Raw genomic sequence first — 22,747 nt, forward strand, 5'->3', positions numbered from 1 at the left:
GCTCTGACCCAAGAGACTCACATAGTACCATCTTCCCGTGTGGCATCCATAGCATCACTAGTATCCATGGGTGGGTACACTCACCACTTGATGAGACTCTCTGGTACAGCCTAAGACCCATTTCTACACCCATGGCAGACATGACTAGTCAATCCCAGCACACTGCCCTCTCATATCAGACACAGCCCAGGTAGCTGCCTAGCTAAGAGCCACACTTCATGGTAGACCTCCTCTTAGTAGGTCATCAGGCCCACCTGCAAGGTCCATCATGTCATTAGGGTCATGGTGGCTGTTAAGGACATGTGACTCACTTTGTAATTTAGAGACAGAGGAGAGGAGGGGCTATTGGCTTAGCTGCTGATTGTGCTGTGTGGTTGGGACTTTTAATCACCTGAGAGTTTACAAGACAAACATACAAGATAGCCTCCATCTAACTATAGCTTCCCCTCCCCTCCACGGCCCAGAGCATGGGCTCAGGTGGGGCCTAAGGTTTCCAGGGTGGTTGATATCAGTGTCCCCAGGGAACGCAAGGATAGCCTTGGCCCTGGCCCACCTAGTGTAGAGAGAGATGCTCACATGGACACAGCCACTTTCTTCTGAAGAGTGGTGGGAAGTGTCAGATGAAGACCTGGTGTGTGTGTGTGTGTGTGTGTGTGTGTGTGTGTGTGTGTGTAGGTGTGTGTGTATGTGTGTGCACGTGTGTATATGTGTGCGTGTGTGTGTGTGCGTGTGTGTATGTATGTGTGCATATGTGTGTGCACGTGTATGTGTGTATGTGTGTGTATGTGTGCGTGTGTGTGTATGTGTGTGTGTGTGTTTATGAAGCACATGGGGAAGGTGGTGTCGTTGTGTGGATGGTTCATGTGTTAACATGAAGAAGAAGTATACGTGTGAAACCCAGGCCTGGGAAACCAGAACATGGGTTCTGGCAGGCATCCAGACCTCTGCTGTTTCCCAGACCATGGAGGCGAGAGCAGAATAAGGGGCCATGACTCTTGAGGGCTTCTTAGCATTCTTTCCAAAGAAAGACACCAGCGTCTTGCTTCAGAGTAAGCTCCCAGGCAGTGCATGAGACCAAGAGGGATGTAACTAAGTGTGACAGGCCTGCAGCTCTGTGCTTCGGTCAGGCCTCTGGCTGCCTTTCCCTCGTGACCCTCCCTCCCCCCCCCAACCCTCCCTCCCCCACAATACTTTCCTGATGACTCCCCTTTCTTCCATGACCTTCCGTTCCCTATGTGACCTTCTCTTCCTGTGACCCTCCCTCACCTGTGACATCCTCACCCATGAATCCCCTCCTGTGGGACATTTCTCTCCTGTCACTCTCTCATTACCTCCCCATGATCCTCTTCCCCATGACAGTCTCTTCCTCTGCCAGCCTTGTCCCTGTGACCCACTTCACTCCCCCTGCTTCTTGCCTCAGCTGCTTTTGTCTCCTCCCAGCTTCTCCTCTCCCCCTTCCCTCCTCCCCTCCCCTCCCTCTCCCCCTCTCTCTCTCTCCTCCCTCCCTCCCTCTCTCCTCTCCTCCCTCTCCTCCCTCCCCTCCCTCCCTCCCTCTCCCCCTCCCTCTCCTCTCCCCTCACCTCCCTCTCCTCTCTCCCTCCCCTCCCTCTCCCCTCCCCTCACTCCCTCTCCCTCTCCCTCCTCCCCTGCTCCCTTCCCTCTCTCCTCTCCCTCCCCTCCCTCCTCCCTCCCTCCTCCTCTCCTCTCCCTCCTCTCCCCCCTCCTCCTCTCTCCCCCTCCCCTCCACTCCTCCCTCCCCTCCCCTCCTCCTCTCCCTCCCTCTCCTCTCCCCCTCCTCTCCCTCTCCTCTCTCCCCTCCCCTCCTCTCCCCTCCCTTCCCTCTCCTCTCCCCTCCTCCCTCTTCCTCTCCCTCCTCTCCTCTCTCCCCTCCCTCCCCTCTCCTCTCTCTCCTCCCCTCCCTCCCTCTCCTCTCCCTCCTCTCCCTCTCCTCCCCCTCACCTCCTCTCCCTCCTCCCTTCTCCTCTCCCTCTCCCTCCCCTCTCTCCCCTCCTCTCCCTCTCCTCTCTCCCTACCTCCTCCCCTCCCCTCCCTCTCCCCTCCCTCCCTCTCCTCTCCCTCCCTCCTCCTCTCCCCTCTCCCTCTCCTCCCTCTCCTCTCTCCTCCTCTCCCTCTCTCCTCCCCTCCCCTCCTCTCCCTCCTCCCCTCCCCTCCTTCCCCTCCCTTCCTCTCCCCCCTCTCCCTCCCTCCCTCCCTCCTCTCTCCCTCTTCTCTCCCTCCCCTCTCCCCTCCCTCTCCCTCTCCTTCTTCTCTCCCCTCCCTCTCCCCTCCCTCTCCCTCCCCCCTCCTCTCCTCTCTCCCTTCTCCTCTGCCCACACTCCCCCTCACCATCTGCCTTAGGAATTCTCATACTGTGATAAACACCACAACCAAAAGCAACTTGGGGAGGAAATGGTTTATTTCATTTTATACTTCCGGGTCACAGTTCATTACTGAGGGAAGTCAGGACAGGAACTCAAACCAGGCAGGAGCCTGGAGGCAGGAGCTGATGCAGAGGCCATGGAGGGAGCTGCTCACTGGCTTGTTCATCATGGCTTGCTCAGCCTGCTTCCTTATAGAACTCAGGACCACCAGCCCAGGGATGGCTCCACCCACCATGGGCTGGGCTCTTCCCTGTGAATCATTAGTTAAGAAAATGCTCCCGGGCTGGAGAGATGCCTCAGAGGTTAAAAGCACAGACTGCTCTTCCAGAGGTCCTGGTTCAATTCCCAGCAACCACATGGTGGCTCACAACCATCTGAAATGAGATCTGGCTCCCTCTTCTGTATACACAATAAATAAATAAATCTTTAAAAAGAAAGAAAAGGAAAAAGAAAATGCTCCCACAAGCTTCCCTACAGGCCAGTTTGATTGAGGCATTTTCCTCTGTCAAGATTTCCTCTTCCTGGATACACACTACCCAGCACAGCATGCCATCATCCCTCCATCACCCAGCACAGCAAAGCATGCCATCATCCGTCCCATCACCCAGCACAGCATGCCATCCCCCCTCCATCACCCCAGCACAGCATGCCATCCCCCTCCATCACCCAGCACCAGCATGCCAATCAATCCCTCTATCACCCCAGCACAGCATGCCATCCCCCCTCCATCACCAGCACAGCATGCCATCATCCCTCCATCACCCAGCACGCATGCCATCCCCCCTCCATCACCCCAGCACAGCATGCCATCATCCCTCCATCACCCAGCACAGCAAAGCATGCCATCATCCCTCCATCACCCAGCACAGCATGCCATCCCCCCTCCATCACCCAGCACAGCATGCCATCATCCCTCCATCACCCAGCCCAGCATGCCATCATCCCTCCATCACCCAGCACAGCACAGCATGCCATCATCTCTCCATCACCCAGCACAGCACAGCATGCCATCATCCCTCCATCACCCAGCACAGCATGCCATCCCCCCTCCATCACCCAGCACAGCATGCCATCATCCCTCCATCACCCAGCACAGCACAGCATGCCATCATCCCTCCATCACCCAGCACAGCACAGCATGCCATACCCCTCCATCACCCAGCACAGCATGCCATCCCCCTCCATCACCCAGCACAGCATGCCATCCCCCCTCCATCACCCAGCACAGCATGCCATCCCCCCTCCATCACCCAGCACAGCACAGCATGCCATCCCCCCTCCATCACCCAGCACAGCATGCCATCATCCCTCCATCACCCAGCACAGCATGCCATCCCCCCTCCATCACCCAGCACAGCATGCCATCATCCCTCCATCACCCAGCACAGCACAGCATGCCATCCCCCTCCATCACCCAACACAGCATGCCATCCCCCCTCCATCACCCAGCACAGCATGCCATCCCCCCTCCATCACCCAGCACAGCATGCCATCATCTCTCCATCACCCAGCACAGCATGCCATCCCCCCTCCATCCCCCAGCACAGCATGCCATCATCTCTCCATCACCACCCAGCACAGCATGCCATCCCCCTCCATCCCCCAGCACAGCATGCCATCCCCCCCTCCATCACCCAGCACAGCATGCCATCATCTCTTCATCATCACCCAGCACTGTATGCCATCATCCCTCCATCATCTCTCCATCACCCAGCACAGCATGCCATCCCCCTCCATCACCCAGCACAGCATGCCATCCCCCTCCATCCCCCAGCACAGCATGCCATCTCCCTCCATCCCCCAACACAGCATGCCATCATCCCTCCATCACCCAGCACAGCATGCCATCATCCCTCCATCACCCAGCACAGCACAGCATGCCATCATCTCTCCATCATCTCCCCATCACCCAGCACAGCATGCCATCATCTCTCCATCACCCAGCACAGCATGCCATCATCTCTCCATCACCTAGCATAGCATGCCATCATCCCTCCATCACCCAGCACAGCATGCCATCCCCCCTCCATCACCCAGCACAGCACAGCATGCCATCATCTCTCCATCACCCAGCACAGCACAGCATGCCATCATCCCTCCATCACCCAGCACAGCATGCCATCATCCCTCCATCACCCAGCACAGCATGCCATCATCCCTCCATCACCCAGCACAGCATGCCATCATCCCTTCATCACCCAGCACAGCATGCCATCATCTCTTCATCATCACCCAGCACAGCATGCCATCATCCCTCCATCACCCAGCACAGCATGCCATCATCTCTTCATCAATCACCCAGCACAGCATGCCATCATCCCTCCATCACCCAGCACAGCATGCCATCATCTCTCCATCACCCAGCACAGCATGCCATCATCCCTCCATCACCCAGCACAGCATGCCATCATCCCTCCATCACCCAGCACAGCACAGCATGCCATCCCCCTCCATCAATCTTCTAGCCCTCATCTTTACTCACCTTCTCTGTGCTTTTTAAGGGTTTTGTGAAATAGGGTCTCACTATGTAGCCCAGGCTAGCCTTGAACTCCAGAGCCTTCTGCCTCAGCTTCCCACATCTGGGATTCCAGGTGTGCATCACCACATCTGGCTCATTCCCTGTACTCTTTTCAGTTCTAAGTAAGACACACTGCTGTGGGTATAGTGAAATCCCTGGCTGTGGGATTTCCTACCTCTAATGAAAAGAGGGGTTTTATTCTTTTCTGCTATGGTTTGGCTCAAGGCCAAAGTGAGCTAGCCTGCACCATGAAGGAATCACAACTAAGGTCAGAGTGAGTGAAGTACAACTGTCTCCTTTGGTCACCTAGCCAACGACCCACTCCTCCCATGTCAGGGCAGACATTAATCATCAACCAGAGGTCTCTTTTGTCCCCAAGTCCAGGCACAGCTCAGAGTTCTTCCTGTGTAATACTCTAAGTGGCCACTTCCCACTTTTTAGAGCCAGTCTGGGTATTGGAACCGATTTGCCCCTGGTTATCACAGTCAAATCTTTCTGGGAAGTGGTGCGTTCAGTGGGATTTTGGAGAGACTAGTAAGTAAAGGAACTTCCCTAGGACTGAGCACTGGGGTGAAGGACACAAAGACCAGTGAAGCCCTGGGGTGCAGGGCTTCCTTCCTTGATGGGGCCTCATGGGGCTGGGTACAAAGGGAAGAGAACAGAAAGGGGAAGGGACTGAGGGGCAGGGAGATGGAAGGATGGAAGGATGGATGGATGGATGGGGAGGTGGAAGGGACTGGGGGGTGGGGAGATGGAGGATGGAGGGGTGGGGAGATGGAGGGATGGGGAGATGAAGGGATGGGGAGATGGAGGGACGGAGAGATAGAGAGATGGGGAGATAGGGAGATGGAGGGATGGGGAGATAGGGAGATGAAGGGATGGGGAGATAGGGAGATGGAGGGATGGGGAGATAGGGAGATGGAGGGATGGGGAGATAGGGAGATGAAGGGATGGGGAGATAGGGAGATGGAGGGATGGGGAGATAGGGAGATAGGGAGATGGAGGGATGGGGAGATAGGAGATGAAGGGATGGGGGAATAGAGAGATGGAGGGAGAGATGGAGATATAGAGAGATGGAGGGATGGGGAGATAGGGATGAGATGGGGGAGATGGAGATGAAGGGTGGGGAGTAGGGATGGAGAGAGATGAGATGGATAGAGAGATGGAGGGATGGGGAGATAGGGGGATGGAGGGATGGGGAGATAGGAGATGAAGGGATGTGGGAGATAGGGAGAGAGGGATGGGAGATAGAGAGATGGAGGATGGGGAGAGAGATGGAGGGATGGAGGGGAGATAGAAGGGACTGAGGGATGGGGAGATATAGAGATAGAAGGATAGAAGGATGGGGAGAAGGAGGGGTGGGGAGATGGGAAGGGCTTCTCAGGGGGCCTGAGCCTATACACAAGCAGCATGGTCTTTGCCCAGCCTGTGGTCCACTTGATGCTGGAGGCACAACCCTTTCTCATCTGGCTGTCCTCTTTCAGGGACTCTGTGCCCAGGGCAGGGTTGGTGCACAGCCTGGGCCCTTGTGGGGTGCAGGTGGGTCACCATGGGTGTTTGTCTGAGGAAAATGGGAGCAGGATATGAAGTGACTGTATCCTGACATGATAAGGTCAAAAAATGACATTTACGGGCCCTATTGGCCCTCTGACTCACTACCTGGTCTAAAACACTCCATTTAAGCAGGGCACAGTGGCACACACTTTTGATCCCACCACTTGGGAGGCAGAGGCAGGTGGATCTCTGTGAGCTAGAGGCCAGCCTGGTCTACAGAGTGAGTTCCAGGACAGCCAGGGCTCATAGTAAGGCCCCATATCAAATACAAAAACAAAAACAAAAATAAGACAAAAACAGAAAAAAACAACAACAACCAAACAAAAAATAAACTAAAAAAAATCCCCAAAACCTTTAAAATCAGGCTCACTCATTTGTGTGTGCACAAGGCAGGGTTTGGACATATGCCAAGCTCCCTACCTGACCCCATAACAGAGATCAACTGCCTGCCCTTCCCTCAAGAGACAGCGCTGCACTGGGGAGCTAATAAGAGTAACCACCCACATGTCTTCTGGCCCCAGTGTGAACCAGGATGCAATCTCACCATGGAAGCAGGAAGAGCGACTGGCTTGAGGAAGGAGCCTTTGGTGGAGGGCAGCAGGGATCCATGCTCTCTGGACAGGGGGAGATGCCCCTTGACACCTGCCACTGGGCTGCGGGACTCTAGCTGGCTGGGACCTTTGCAGAGTGGAACACAAAAGCCCAAGTCCCACAAGCCACAGCCCCGTTAGGAGAGAAAAGGGAGGCTGCTATTGCATGATGTAAAGATCATGATGGGGTCAAAGGGGGAGCTTCCATTCTCCCAGCTTCCCTGATTGCCTGAGTGCCTGGCTTCTGTATGACCCTCAGGGAGCAGAGTGGCAGGATACCTCATCTTGGTTCAGGGAGCGTGGTGACATCGTCTTGGTTCTGCAGAAGAGTTCACAAGGTGAACCCTCTGCCTGTGTGTGGGAGGAAGGAGGCCCAGAGTTCAGGATCAAGTAAGAGGCAGGACCAGCCTAGCTGTGGGGAAGCTGACATGTGCCATGCAGATGTGGGCCATAGGTAGGGGGACCGTCAAGTTCTGGGGACCATTGAGCTATCTGAGTCAGAACCTGCTCCACTGCCTAGCTGGGTCCTGGAGCTCCCTTCTCCCTTACCAGATGTGGGTGATATCCCAGGTTGGAGTTACTCCCTAAGACACCTGGCCCAGGCACTGGAAACTAAATGCAATGCCTCCCAAAGGTGATATCATCAAAGCTGTGCTGTTCCCACAAGGAGGAAGGGCAGAGTTCAGAATCTGGGCTCAGTGACTGTAGATATAGGTATCCAGGCCATCCCGGTTCCCTGTTGTGTGACCATGTGCCCATAGTCTGATCCCCAGACACCAGCTCTTCCAGTCCCATTTGACAGGCACCCCTCCCCGACACTCCCAGCCTTCCCCCTCAATAGACACACTTTGGCCAACTTCTTGGGGTTTCACACGTTGGCACCAGATGTGGGCACCTCAGCCTCGATCTGGCACCCCCGGGTTGGCCTTCCCATTACTGGAGTGGACTGTGGTAGGGGACAGCATGAGTGGGCAGAGCTGGACGTGCTTGGGGCAGGATTTTCCTCACCTTCTCTGTGCAGCTGTGAGCCCTGTTGGTGAGTGACTCCAGTCATAAGTACTGGCTCAGGTTTTAATGTAATTCCATTTCAGATCCAGTAGGGTTGGGGCCGCTTCGCGGCGAGGACCTCAGGGCCAGGCACACAGTCAGGTCAGTTTTAACCATGGGAGGAGACAGCTGTGGCCCCTGAGTCTCCTGGGTTTGAGTGACAAACCCAGATTGCTTTAAATGTGGCCAGGATAACGTGCAGTCCCCCTGTGACTGGGACATTAGGGGTCCCGTCATGGGCTCAGCCCTTCTCTGTGCCTTCTTCCTTTTCTCATTCATTCAACAAACATTCGTCACTCGTGGAGAGGAACCATGTCACAAGGAGGCGGAAAGGGGCGAGGTTGTCCTGTTACTTCACTGAGAATGTGACTCTCAGCTGAGATCTCAGGGGAGTGACATGTAAGGTGTGTAGGTGGAACAGTGTTTGAGGTAGCTGGAACAGCATTGCAAAGCGCCTGAGGTGAGAACGTGCCTGGAGGGGTATACCCACAGCTTAGTTTAACTGCTTTGTGGGAGGCGATATTAGGCAGGTGGTCAGGAGGGACTCTGGTCCCCAGGAGGACTTGGACATTTATTCTAGGAGGCAGATAAACTCAGTGGCGACATTATGGAGACTGGACACTAGGGGTGGTGGGGGAAGCGCAGAGGGCCATGGTGGGCCCTTCGGGTCCTGCCTGAACGTGGAAAATGTTCCAGTTCACTTACAGATCTGGGGAATGGGTTTTCCTCTCACCAGCCCTCTCTCACAGAGGAGTCTGGAGAGGGCGCAGGATTCCAGAGTCAGCATCTTGGGAGCTGCTTAAATTGGCATCTGACAGCATGTGTGGGTCAGGCCTGGAAGGGACGGTGACATGAGAACGCCGTGTGAATTAATTCTGGTCCTTGTGGTACAATGGACTCCTAGCCCCAGTCAGTGAGGCTGGCCCAGAGCCTGTGGGTTGGGTGGGGACTGGGCACAGGGACACCAGCGGAGACCTGGGGGGGGGGGGCTGTCACAGCCAGTGTTCCTTGAGCCTCCGGAGGGAGAGTGATTTCATCTCAGGGCCCTGGCCAGAGCTGGAGAGGGCACGGAGGCCAGGATAGCCAGTGTCAAGTCAGACCTATTCATACCCTGGGCTCAGTCCCTGAGGTCAGAGCCTGTGAGTCACCAGGACACTCTCCAGTGTCTCCCAAGGGACCCAGGTTGGGGAAGGGGGTGGCCTCGTACTGTCTGCACACTGAGCTCGCACTGTGGAGGTGTTTCCACAGGCAAAGACCGGGCTGCTCCGGCCACCTGCATGTGGTCATTTCCCAGCCTCCCTTCTGGCATATGGTCTCATCAAGCCTGAATGTCCCTTCTCAGCTCCTTGAAACTTGAGTTTCTGCCTTGCCCAGCTATGGAGGGAGCTGGGAGCCCAGCCAGAGACTCCCTGGTGACTGCTGGGCAGCCAGCTCACTGCACCCAAGCCCTGTGTGTGGCAGCTGCCAAGGTCTGGGGCCAGGCTCTCTGAGAACGAGGTCAGACCCCTCAGCAGGCATCGCTGCGGGCTGAGTCAGAAAGAGATGTGAGGAGAGACTGGGGTCCTAGTGTTCTGCAGTGCCCGTGGCTATGGGGTACAGGTGCCTGTGCAATGCTCTTATAGCCAAGCTCCAGGCCCATGAGGCTGTAGGAAGGTATAAACCAAGAAGGCATGTGTGTGTGTGTGTGTGTGTGTGTGTGTGTGTGTGTGTGTGTGTGTGTGTGTGTGAGAGAGAGAGAGAGAGAGAGAGAGAGAGAGAGAGAGAGAGAGAATTTGTCCTCCTGTTTGCTTTTTAAATTATTGTACAACACAACACTCTGAACAAATTTTCCTAACTTACAGAGCTGAGAAAAGAAGAGATATTGAGTCCTGGCGTAAGTGAAAAATTAAAAAAAAAAAAAAAAGGAAACAGAAAAAAAGGATGAAACAAAGAAAAATCTCTAGGATACATGTCCACACACATGAGCATGCACCTCTGGTCTTCCTTCCACTTTCAAGTCCTATACACATGCATGATCTTACATATCAATAGAAAGTATAGGATCCAGAAGTGCGAGCAAACTGAGCTCTCTCTTTCCGAGCCTTCTATGTGCTGATCTCCAGATGTGTCCTTTCTCCTGCAAATGACATAATCCTGTCCTTCTGCATGGCGGCATGAAATGGCCCTGTGCACATGGACCACATTTCTTTACCCGTCCCTCCCCTGATGGCCATCTGGGGCCGATGCAGTGAGTCTCTCTGATCTGTTGATGTAAGCTCTGCAGACACAGTTCCAGGAGACATGGCTGGCTGGTGGGGTGGTTCCATTTTCAGTGTTTAGAGGATCCTGCACACTGATCTCCACAGCGTCTGTACATTCCCACCATCTTAGCTGAGGTCCGATTTACCTACAGCCAAATGCCCCATCTTTTATTTTAATTAAAGTTTTTCATGTATTTTGATTGTATTTCCCCTCCCCAAACTCCTCCCGGATCTCCCTACTCCCATCTCACCCACCTTTATGTTCTCTCTCTCTCTCAAAAATAAGAAAACAAAACAAACAGGAAACAACAATAACAAATTAACCTCCTCCAAACCCCCCCCCCCCAAATCAAAACAAACAAGGAAAAGACCAATAATACAAAAAAAAAAAAAAAAAAAAAAGCCAGTTAAAGCAGAATGAAGCAAGTCAACAAAAATAGTACTGAGTTCCTTTTGAGTTGGCCAACTATTCCTGGGCACGGAGCCTGCCCTGGAGACTGGTTGATGTGCTCAAAGAGACTCCATTGGAGAAAACCAAGTCTTCCTTTGTGGTGGGTGTTGATTACAAAGAACTTCTTGGTTAGGGGTAGGAGCCCGTGCCCTCTTCCCCATCTCAGTGTGGGGACCCCGTGGCGCCTTCACCATTTCTGTGAGTTCATGTGCCATCATCCTGTTGTGTCTGGAAGATGCTGTTTCTCCATGTCACTGGTGTCATCCATCACCGCTGGCTCTGGCCATCTTCCCCTTTCCCCTTTCACACGGGTCCCTAAGCCCTGAGGGGTTGGATGGAGACATCCCAAGTAGCACTGAGTTCTCCAAAGTCTCTCACTCTCTGCACATTGTCCAGTTGTGGGTCTCTGGGCTAGTTCCCATCTACCGCAAAAGAAGCTTCTCTGATGATGGCTGAGCAAGACACTGAGCTCTGGGTGTAACAGAATGGCATTGTGAGTCATTTCATGGGTATGCTCATTTATCGGGGTAACAGAACTAAGGTTTCCACCCAGGCCCACAGCCCATTTAGTCTCAGGTTCTTAGTAGTGTCAGCTATGGGTTCCATTTCATGGAGTGGGCCTGAAATCCAGCAAAAATGTGGTTGGTGACTCTGGTCACATTTGTGCCACTATTACACCAGTGTATCTTACAGGGAGGTCACTATTGGAGGTCTCAGGGTTTATGGATGGGTTGTGTTGATGAGTAGCTGACCTCTAGTCAGTAGGAGTGAAGCTTCTAGCTAGGCACCAGTTTGATGTCTCTATGTTTGAGGACGTCAGTGTTGACATCAGCAACAGGGTCTGACCAAGTCCTGGAGAGCAAGCAATAGGCTCAGCAATGGCCTGTGATGTTTGGAAGTTTCCCTGGGACCCCTTTGGCCAACAACTCCACAAGATGGAACCCATTCCTGGCAAGGGAGGTTTGACTTGGTAGCATAAGGTGGATAGTTGGGGCTCCATTTAGATTCTTTTCATGTATGTATATGTTTTAGGAGGCTTTCACAGTAATAGGCTCCCATATGGATTTTCAAAAGGCCATTAGTGTTAGTTGCCCCTCCCCATATTCCCTCCTTTACCCTGCTCCCCCACCCACATTTAATCCCCCTGTTCTAGACTCCCCTTTTCTCTTCAGAACACTGTGTTCTATTTCCCCTCCCTTGGGATACCCTCTCCTCCCCCTATACCCTTACTAGGTATCCAACCTCTATGGTTTTATTTGTTTTTGGATTGTAGCAGGCATATTAAAATCTTAAAAGTCAGCGTCCACAAATCAGGAAACACACCATGCTGGTGTTTTTGGATCCGTGTTACCTCATTCAGGATGATTGTTTCTAGATCCATTCATTTGCTTGAAAATTTCATAGGTTCGTTTTCTTATCAGCTGAATACATTCCATTGTGTAAAATGGACCACACTTTTCATTTATCCGTTCATCAGCTGATGGACATCTGGGCTGTTTCTGATTTCTGGCTGTTATGAGCAGGGCTGCAATGGACATAGATGAACAAGTGTCTCTGTAGTAGGATGCAGAGTCCTCTGGGTTATGCCCAAGCGCGGGACAGCTAGATCCTGAGGTCGATGTATTCTTCCCAGCTTCGTGAGGAACGGTCACACTGATCTCCACAGTGGCTGTACCAGTTTGCGTTCCCACCAGCAATGAATAAGCACGCCCCTCCCCCACACCCTCCCCAGCATTTGCTCATCTGCTTTATCGATCCTGGCCTTCTGACAGGTGTAAAATGAAATCTCAAAGTGGTTTTGATTTGCGTTCCCTTGATGACTAAGGATGTTGAACATTTCTTTAAGTTCTTGGCCATTTGGGTTCCTCGTTTGAGAATTCTGGTTAGTTCTACACCTCATTTTTAACTGAGTTATTTGTCTTCATCTTATCATTTTTTTAGTTCTTCATATGTTTTGAGTCTTAGCACCCTCTTGGGTGTGTATTTGGTAAAAATAATTTCCCATTCTGTGGCCTGCTGCTTTGTCCGGATGATCATGTCCTCGCCTTATAGAAGCTTTTCGGTTTCAGGAGGCCGCATGTATTAATCGTTGATCTAGTGCCCGTACTAATGGAGTTCTGTTCAGAAAGTCGTCTCCTGTGCCAATGAGTTCAAGGCCATTCCCCACTTTCTCCTCTGTCGGGTTCAGTGTGTCTGGCTCTGTGTTGAGGTCCTCCGTCCATTTGGAGCAGAGTCTTGTGCAGGATGCTAGGTATGGATCTGTTTACATTCTTCAGTGAGCAGTCATCCGGTTTGACCAGCGTTTACTCAAGACCTGTCTTTTTCCCCAGTGTGTGTGTTTTAATTCTTTATGAAAAATCAGGTCTACATCAGTGTGTGGACCTACGTCTGAATCTTCAATTTGATTCCACAGACCAACATGTCTGCTCTGTGCCAATATCATGTTGTTCTCATCACTATAGTTCTCTAGTAACACTTGAGGCTGGGGTGGGGTGCCTCCAGCAGTTCTTTTATTATTTAGGATTGTTTTAGCTATCCTGGTGTGTGTGTGTGTGTGTGTGTGTGTGTGTGTGTGTGTGTGTGTGTGTCCCAATGAACACTGACTTTTCTTTCAAAGTCTCTGAAGAAATCTGCTGGGATTTTGATGCAAACGACCGTCTTAATGGTTCTGTGAGATGGAGTTCATGTGTAACTCACTTGGGTCAGGATATGGGACAGTCCATGCCTTCCAGAAAGTTCCTTTGTACCACCCTACAGCCGAAACTCCTCTCCTCTCCACCCTGAGCTAAGTTGTCTCTTCTGGAACTCAGTCACCACGGCAGGCACGGTCTCTGTGCAAATGCTTGGGAGCCACACGCACATAAGGCCATGAGTGTTTCTCCCTTGATATGAAGCTACGGTGTGGAGTTGAGAGGAAGAGAATCTCACACACTGTCCGCGGTGTAGCTGCGGCCTCACTGCTGGGCACACTCTCACGGGAATGGACGGCTGTCATAAGAGAGGATGGGACAGCGTTGTTCATTCCCCGTGTGGTCCTGGCAGTGGCAGGAGCAGAGCCGAGCTGGTTCTAACCAGTCTCTCTTCTCCCCTCTCTGCGTCAGGCCTGTGTCCACTCGTCTTGTCTCGTGCTCTCCAGGAGCCTGGGAAGCCAGCCTCAGGAGCGCAACCTCGTCTCGTTGTCTGCAGTCCAGGCAGCTCTGCAGCCATGGCCATATCGTCACGCCTCGCCTTGTGGGAGCAGAAGGAAAGTGATGTTTGGGGGTCTGTGTCCACAGGGCCGGACTCTACCCTGGCTAGATGGGTCACGGCCTGGGTGGCTCAGATTACACCTTCCCACCTCAGGCAGAGTGACAGCCCGGCCTGGTGACTCCTTTCATACCTGCCACCTGTCTTGCCCTGTCTCCTTCCTTAGCAGGAGGCTGGGGTGACGGTGGCACAGCCTATCTACACCCCATGGCAGCCGGATGAGCACTGGGGTGGAGGGGAGACAGGGAGCAGAGGTGGGCTGTTGGCTGCCAGCCTGATGCTGGAGGGTTTCTGTGGACCTTCTCTGCTGAGACTTGGAAAAGGGCTCCTACTCTGGTCACCCATTTCTTCCCATTTACACTTTTTATAGGATGCCTGGAGGGCTCCTTTGTCCCTGTGCCCCTTTCTCCTCTCTTCTCCACTTTTCTCTTCTCCTCCCGACCCCCTTCTCTCCTACCCTTTTTCTTCCCTTTGTATAGATGTTTTTATTTTTTTTATCATACTTTTTTGTGGGGGTGCGTGGCTAGTTAGATCTACAGACACAGATAGGAAAAGCCAGCTGCCTAGGCCCTGGCTAAGGGTCTTCCCCACCTTCTGTGGTCCTGGCACACAGGAATAATCTATTCCCTTAATCCAAGTCTCCAGGAGGCTTCTTCAAGCAACTGGGAGGTACCCCAGAAGCAAGCTTAGAGTGCAGTGCACCCTGGGAGTATCCCTGTGTTAGGATGGAAGGGCATCGTCTCCCAGAATTTCTCCAGTGGCCCCTCAGGGCCAGGAGCACTAGAGCCAGGGAGTCCGGTGTGTGATTCACCCCTCTTGACGTCCCAAATGCTGCTTTGAGAGCAGGAAGGGAGCCCTGTGGCTTTGAAGGTTTGAGTTCCTCTCGGGAGGAGATTCTCCAGGCTGTGTAGCTGCTGCTGTCACGGGCCCACCCATTCTCTCTCCCCATGCTGTCTCAGCCTCCTGGGGTCCCTCAGAGCCCTCCATTTTCCTCCCATGCTGTCCCCTAGGCAACCCCCCAGGCTGTATCACAGACTGTCTGGAGGGGGCCCTGGCCCCGCAGACTCACCCTCTGTCCTCTCCACACGCAGATTCGAGAAGAGGACAAGAGCCCTCCTCCGTCCTCCCCACCCCCCCTGTTCTCCGTCATCCCGGGGGGCTTCATCAAGCAGCTGGTTCGAGAGACAGAGAAAGAGTCCAAGGAGGCCAGACGGAGGAAGGAGGCAGCACTCGCCTCCCCAGAAGGAGAAGTAGGTGGTGGTGGTGTGTGTGTCAGGGGGTGGGGGGATAGGGGAGTGTGGGTGGGGTGGGGTTTGGCGGCACTGGGTGCCTTCCATCCTGCCCCGGAGTCAGTCATCCCATCTTTGGTCCTGCTATCCCATTGTTTTCCTTCAACAAACGAGCTCCTACGTAAGCTGAGAAACCCATCTCCAATTGCCCACCCCTGGAGGCGCTCACATTGCTGTACTCCCCCTGAATCGCCCACGCTTGCTTTTCTTGAAACCACACTGCACTCGTTCGATCCCATGTTTTATTAGCAGTTTTCTAACAGTAGCCACTGCCTCTCACTCAGCTCTGTACCCTGAGTAGCTCTCGGGCCCTGAACTTGCTCCTTCCTTGTCCCAGGCAGGCCTGGAACTTCTCCCACATCAGCCTCCTGAGTAGCCATGGTTTTGGGCCTGGCCATGGAGCCTGGCTCAGTTGATTCATTAAAGCAGAAAAGATGCAGGCCAAGTACTTACTGGGATAGCCTGAGGCTGAAGCATCAGCATCCTCCTGGGTCAGGCACAGGTGCCGGTGGTCCCACGCCCTAGTGACCTCTGGCTGCAGGTCTCTCAGCCCCTCCCAAGACTGTTGGAACATCCGTCACCCAATATTAAAGGGTTAATCCCAGCCAGGTTGGAGAGCCTGGGCACTTCCTCCAAATGCTCTTCCTTCTGATTGGCGGCGTGTGCACCGCAGAAAGGTCCCAATGGGCATCGTCAGCCAAAACCAACCCGTGGAGGGGGCCGGTGTCACCTCCCTACTGTCCCTATCCAGAGACCCCCCCAAAGCCTGGGCAGGATCCCAAGGCTGGACACCGTGAGGCAGGCCTGGAGTATAGTGCTCCCTGGGAGCACCCCTGTGTTAGGTAGACAGGGCATCCGAGCCTGGTGCCTTTAGAGTGCCCTCTTGAGGTAAAGAAAGTCATGGCAGGATTGTACTGGGAGGATCAGGGATTACAAAATCAGGCCTGAGTCCAGGAGCCATCCTGGGCGCCTCCTCAGTTCATTTATGCTACACGTGCTTACCCCTGCCACACATGCTTACACCTGTCTAATGACAGAGGTTCCTTTGTGTCTGCAAGCCACTCTGAGCACCTAACTGCAGCTGTGGGGACTGTGGTCTGGTCTCATGGAAGAGGGTGACGGGATAGTTGGGCCCTGTGCCTGCCCCTGCCTGACTTAAAGCATACACAGAAGCCACGACCCACCTGGTGGACAGGGAAGTGGTCATGAAGAATGTTCCTGTCTATCACCAAACAACGCTCGCTTCATGCTCATGGCCCTGTTTAAAACTCAGTGCGCTGGTAGGGATGGGAGTCATACTCATTTATCAGAGGTGGAGTCCAAGGCCCAGAGAGGGCAAGACACTTTCCCCAAGGTCACAAGACCAGATAGAGGCAGAGCCAGGCCATGCAAAGAAAGCCCTGTCTCTGGAGCTGCGCGGGGTGGGGGGTGGGAGGGTAGCAGGTCATGCGGGTGAGGTACAGGAAACAGAACAGACAGGGAAAGAGGAGAAAGGGCACACCTGCCTGCTGGGCATCAGGATCAGCATGAGCAAGCCTGAGGGTGCAGGGAAGGGGAGGCCGGGCCAGGGACCAGAAGGTGCTGTGTGGACAGAATGTAGGGTGAGTGGAGACAAACTGACCCTTGAAGAGGATTGGAGGAACTTCAATGAGGGTGTGTTGGTGAACTTTCTGGATACTTAGGGTGGCCGACAATGTCCTGATCGGTTCTAAAATGACAAGTAGCTGATGGGTGGGGGGTTGGATGGAGTGGACAGCGGGTGTGAGAACCCAGGATGGCTGGAGTGGGCTCTGCCTCCTGTTTCCCGCTCTAAGATTCCAGAAGGCCTTTCCAGGGTCACCCTGCAACCATCTAAACAGTATGCTTGCGGGGCTGGGGAGGTGGGGAACCAAAGCTCACAGAAGATAGGAGACAGTGGGTCACAGCAGTCCAGCATCAGTGCCATGATGAGAACATGTCCCCTACTGATGATCTCATCAGGAGGATGGAGATAAAAATAACAATAGCTACATCTGCAACAGCTCCTGAGGACTGACTGTGTGCTGGACCACCACCAGTCCTAACACCCACCCTGCAAGGCAGGTCTTTATGATCCTCACATTATTGATAAGAAATTGGCTCGGGGCTGGAGGGATGGCTCAGAGGTTAAGAGCACCGACTGCTCTTCCAGAGGTCCTGAGTTCAATTCCCAGCAACCACATGGTGGCTCACAACCACTTGTAGTGAGATCTGGTGCCCTCTTCTGGCCTGCAGTCATACATACAGGCAGAACATTGTATACATAATAAATAAATCTTAAAAAAAAAAAAAAGAAATTGGCTCAGAGAGGGAATTTACCCGACAACACACAGTGAAGAGAGGCAGAGGTAGAGTTGAACTTGGTTCTGTTGGACTCCCGAGCCCACCTTCCTTCCCCTGATTCTGTTGTTCCTCAGCCTCTGTCTAGGCTGAAGTTCACTGCTGAGCACAGATTCTGCCTTGTCAGAAGTGTTTGGGCAACTTTGGGTGGGTAAACCTGGGAATGAACAGCCTCTGTTGAGTCATCCATCAGTATGTATATGTCGTGGTCTCTTTCCTAGACCCCAGAAGTTCCCACTAACCAAGCCAACAAGACCAACCATGTCCCCAAGCCTGGAAGCCGGCAGACTTCCCAGGACAGCCCATCAGCCACTCCGAAGAGTGCAGACATTCCAGGCAGGGAGCCCCCAGGGGCTGATGACAAGAACGCCCCCACATCTGTGACCAGCACTGTTGGGGAGCGGCCGCAGGAGTCAGGTCCCACAGGAACACCTGCCAAAAGGACACTGCCCTTCAAGAGGGGCGTGAGGAGGGGTGATGTGCTGCTGATGGTGGCCAAGCTAGATCCAGAGTTGGCCAAGCCAGAGCAGAAGCCTCAGCCTCGTGAAATCCCCACGGACAAGACCCCAGCCCCGGACACAGACCCTGGAGGGGCAAAAGCAGGGACAACCATGGGGACCGCCTGTGGCCCCCGGGCACCCATACCAGAGAAGACCAGGACTGGGGGTGATGGAGACACAGGCCAGGGCATAAAAGGTGGGAAGTGTCAGGGCACAGAGGGAGAGGGGAGCGGGGACCCCCAGACCAAAGGGCAAAAAGAATGTGAGTCCCAGAGCACGGAGGGGCAGGGGACCAGGTCCCCAGCCCAGGGGACAGGAAACAAGGGACAAGAGGGGACAGCAGAGAAAGAGGGAGGGGGTCCTCCAAAGAAGATGGAAAAGGGGGGTGGACCCAAGGATGCAGGCGCTGAAGTGAGACCCGTGGAGCCCCCAGTCCCCACGAGGAAGTGGGGACGTCCCCTGGGCCCAAAGAGCAAGTGGGGCAGTCCTCAGAGTAAGAACAGAGAGAGTGAATCTCAACGTCGGGACGAGAAGATGGGTGACCTCCCGGGCACAGCAGAGCCCAGGGGGCTGCAGCAGGAGGCTGCAGGGAGGAAGGAAAAGGCAGGGAAACCCCAGAAGAAGCTGGTGACACCAGAGAAACACCAGGAGCAGCCGGGGGTGGCAGCTGAGACTCAGAGTCCTGAGGAAAGCCGCAAGGCCCCAGCTACAGAAGGGACATTGGCAGACACTGCAAGGAAGGAGGACCAGCCAGAAAGCAGGGTGCGGGGAGCCGAGGAGCCCTGTGTGCACGCAGAGGAAGATGTGGACATTGTGGAGCCTCGGGCAGAAGGTCATGTAGCATCTGCCCCCAAGACCCAAGCAGAGAGTCCTTCTGTGCAGAAGCCTGTGGAGGAGGATCCCAGCCTGCAGGACCCAGGCCGTGGGGGCCAGAGTGGAGACTCTGACCAGGTGATGGGTCGTGGACTGTGGAGCATGAAGAATGGGAAGGACATGCCCTAAGGGAGGCCACAGGGTGGGCAGAGCACTGGCCAGAGCCAGAACATCAGGAGGCCAGAAGAGCTCTTCTCTGAAAAGTGAGGCCCCTAGGCTCCAGGTAGCCCATGCCTGGGCTAGACTTCTCCCGTGGTCCCCATACCCCCCAATGCTACTAATGCTTGCCATGTCCCACAATTCTCTCGGACCCCATGCCTGAGGTTCCGTTAGAAGGTTGAGATCTCTGGCAGCTCCGTGAGAAGCTCCTGGTTTGGGGTCCCCACATCAAGCCCGGGGCTGGTGATGGTTGCCGGTTAAGTGACGACGCTCTTTTTGCTCCCAGGCTCTGGAGGAGAGTTGGTACGAGGCACAGAAAGTGTGGCTGGTGCAGAAGGATGGGTTCACACTCGGTAAGTGGGTTCGGCCTCGCCTGGGGTCGGGGGCTCCCACTCTGCTCTTCTCACATCTCTCCCGCCATTAGTTCTCGGCCAGTTTTATTTCACTCTTGGGGCGAGGGGGTCGAGGAGGGGAAGCCAAGGTGAGAGTGGGGTGTTCCAAGGCACCAGAGCCTTGGGAATGAAGAGGTAGCTCACGGCGTGGATTCCAAACCGCTGCCAGAGTCCAGAGCCAGCGGGCAGGGAGAGCCCCCCACCCCAGCTCCCGCGCCCAGACTTGTTGACCAGCTGAGGCTGGAGACTGCATTCTAAGTCGTTCTGTGTTCTGGAGAAGAGGGACCCGTTTGTACTGTCACGGAGCTGGAAGGGCTATTGTCCTGTCCTGACCTAGGTGTGGGGCGGGTCAGTGAGCACTACCCTCTGAGGGGCCCACTCAGTGCTTGGCCCCGTAAGTCAGACTCAGCCTTTGTCCCTAAAGGGCTCAGTGCAGTGATTCTCAACCTTCCTAAATACCCTTTAATACAGTTCCTCATGGTGTGGTGACCCCCAACCATAAAACAATTTTCATTGCTACCTTATAACTGTAATTTTGCTACTGTTATGAATCATGTTTTCTGGTGGTCCTAGGTACCCCCTAAAGAGGTAGCAACCCACATGAGAACCACTAGCTTAGGGGGTCGCAGTTGAGGCCCTTTATGCGGACAGAACCCAACAGAACCCTTGAGCCTGTCTCAAGTTCTGTCTTCAGCTCCTTGGCCTGACTCAGAGACCTTTTCTTCCCCTCCCCTCCCCTGCCCCTCCCCTTCTCCCCTCTCCTCCCCTCCCCTGCCCCTCCCCTTCTCCCCTCCTCTCCCCTCCCCTCTCCTTCCCTCCCCTCCCCTCCCCTCCCCTCCATTCCCTCCTCTCTCCCACCTGCCTCTGGTTGCCCACACAGCAACAGTGCTCAAACCAGACGAGGGGACGGCTGACCTGCCAGCCGGAAGGGTGCGGCTTTGTATCGCTGCTGACAAGACTGTCACAGAGGTGGATGAGGAGCAGGTTCACCGAGTGAGTCACCCTTCCCTTCCCATCACGGCTCTGTACCTTCCATCCCCACCCTGCCACAGGCTCCCCCGACCCTGCCTACAGGTGTCTGGGGTGGGGGTGTTGTGGGAAACTATGGGAGTCATGGCTCTGCTGGTGGTATTCCATGACGGGTCACTCACTGTGTCCTCTCAACTCCCTGTGAAGGCAGGATTGTCAGCCTGCCACTGTAGTCCTGGCTGACCCAAGCAACTGACAACGACGATTCTTGATTTTGTGAAATCGTTCTACAGACATGCTTCCCTTTTCAGCCTGGATGCCAGGGAACTCAGTTAAATGGGCAGCTTGCCGTTGTAGCGCAGATTTCCAACGGCCTGAACTTTGGGGATCCACCTTTCTCTTAGGGGGTTGTGCGTATCTTCAAGGGAGCCTTGGTGAAGGAGATAGTTGGCCATTGGCTTCCGCCCCTGGGTATCACAGGGCATGTCTGGCATTCCTCTCTGAGACCTAGAAAAGCAGATAATAGCAAGGGACATGTGCCCATCTGAAGCCACTGCATGATGAGCTCAGGGCTTTCCTTGGTCTGTCTTGGAGACATCAGCCTCACAGGGCAGTGCATCCAGGAAGGAGGCCAAAAGCAAAGGAGATAGGCAGGCAAGGGGAGGGGCTGCCACTTTCCCTCCTGTGTGTTGGCCTTTGTCACGAGGCTTTGAAATGACAAGACCAAGCCGTGTGTGGGCACAACTATGCAAACAGGACGTACATACGTGTCTGCATGCATGGTGGTGTGGATGGGGTAGGGGATGAGCAAGCCAGATGAGATCCTATGTGATGTCTACAGGCCAACCCCTCTGAGCTGGACCAGGCCGAGGACCTGGCTTCTCTGGTCAGCGTTAATGAGTCAAGCGTCCTGAACACACTTCTACAGCGCTACCGGGCTCAGCTGCCACACACCCGTTCGGGCCCTGATCTGATCGCCATGCAGCCCCAAACGGCCACAGTGCCCTCTGCAGGGAAGGTGAGGTGGCCCGGGGGTGGGGTGGGGTGGGGGGGGGGGGGGTGGGGACAGCACTCTGGCCAGCATCCCGGGAAACCCTCAGCTCTGCTCAAGATGAGGATCTGGGACTTGGCAGGAACCGTGGACCATGTGACCCCCTGCTCCCTAGAGGGGAAACGTGGGCTCTGGTCCAAAGCCCAGGTGGCTGTAAACACCAGCTGTGACACCCACCTGGAAAATGCAGAGGAGCCAGGGCAAAGGCCAGGCTGCGGCTCCTCTGAGCTCCTGACACATGCTAGATTCTCTGAAGTCCCACATAGCCACATTCTTGTGAAGACAGAAACCCTGTTTACCCTGATACTTATTTATTAGCTGTGCAGTGGAAGAAAGGGCATTTTTGGTCAGGATTCAGCATGAAAGCAAAGGCTCATGGCGCCACCTGGTGGAGAGGCCTGGACCACACCCGTGCCCTTGGAGCCCAAGCCTGTCCCAAAAAGCTGTTAGCTGGAGGAGGGTGTTGGACTCTGAGGAGCACCAACCCTGCTGCCCTGTGGGCATTGAGGGAGGGAAACAGGCCACAGATGGTAAAGTCCACGGTGGCCAGAGTGCACTGGACACACGTGGATAAGGGTGGGATCCAAAGAAGTCAGTGGGCGAGGGGCACATGTCACAGGTCTGGGTGTGACTGGTACGGTGGGTGACAGAATCAAACGGGCCGACTGAGGTTGTGCAAGACCCTGGGCTGCAGACAGATTTGGCCACATCCTCTATGCACTATTCCCGCCTTGTGGAGACAGGGCCCTGGGAAGGCCATGATGTTCCCAAACCTTGGCTCTCAGCCGTCACTCAGGGCTGCGAAGCCACCCTTGACTCATCATCATCATGGGGCGATGTCCACCCCAGGTTTCTCTTCTCAGACTGGACATCATAAATTGGGCAAAAGCACCTGAAAATACAGGCCCAGGCAGAGCTCTGAGTGGCACCGGCCCAGCCTCCCTGTGGAGGGCCCTGGGCTTCAGCTCCTTCCCTCCCCTGGTCCTCTTGCCTCTCAAGTCTCACATGAAGTTCCCCAAACAGCCACCAGCTGGGGAACAGGCCTGCAGTGGCCCAGGACTAGGAACAACTTGAGTCTGGGCTAGGTGGCTTCAGGACACGGCGAGAGGCTCCCTCAGGGTTGGAGTCT

At 54.5% G+C, this 22,747-nt stretch overlaps 1 protein-coding gene across 1 annotated transcript in view; it reads left to right on the forward strand.

Moving 5' to 3' along the window:
- The window catches only part of Myo18b (myosin XVIIIB), a 167,641-nt gene that overhangs the window by 10,156 nt on the left and 134,738 nt on the right, over positions 1–22,747 (forward strand). The window contains exons 3-8 of the mRNA XM_036171676.1: positions 13,918–14,029; positions 15,119–15,277; positions 17,896–19,125; positions 19,493–19,559; positions 20,479–20,591; positions 21,409–21,585. Coding sequence (XP_036027569.1) covers positions 13,918–14,029; positions 15,119–15,277; positions 17,896–19,125; positions 19,493–19,559; positions 20,479–20,591; positions 21,409–21,585 — 1,858 coding nt within the window. The remainder of the gene's footprint in view (positions 1–13,917; positions 14,030–15,118; positions 15,278–17,895; positions 19,126–19,492; positions 19,560–20,478; positions 20,592–21,408; positions 21,586–22,747) is intronic.

The sequence above is a fragment of the Onychomys torridus genome, chromosome 22, assembly GCF_903995425.1.
Source record: "Onychomys torridus chromosome 22, mOncTor1.1, whole genome shotgun sequence".
NCBI lineage: Eukaryota > Metazoa > Chordata > Mammalia > Rodentia > Cricetidae > Onychomys > Onychomys torridus.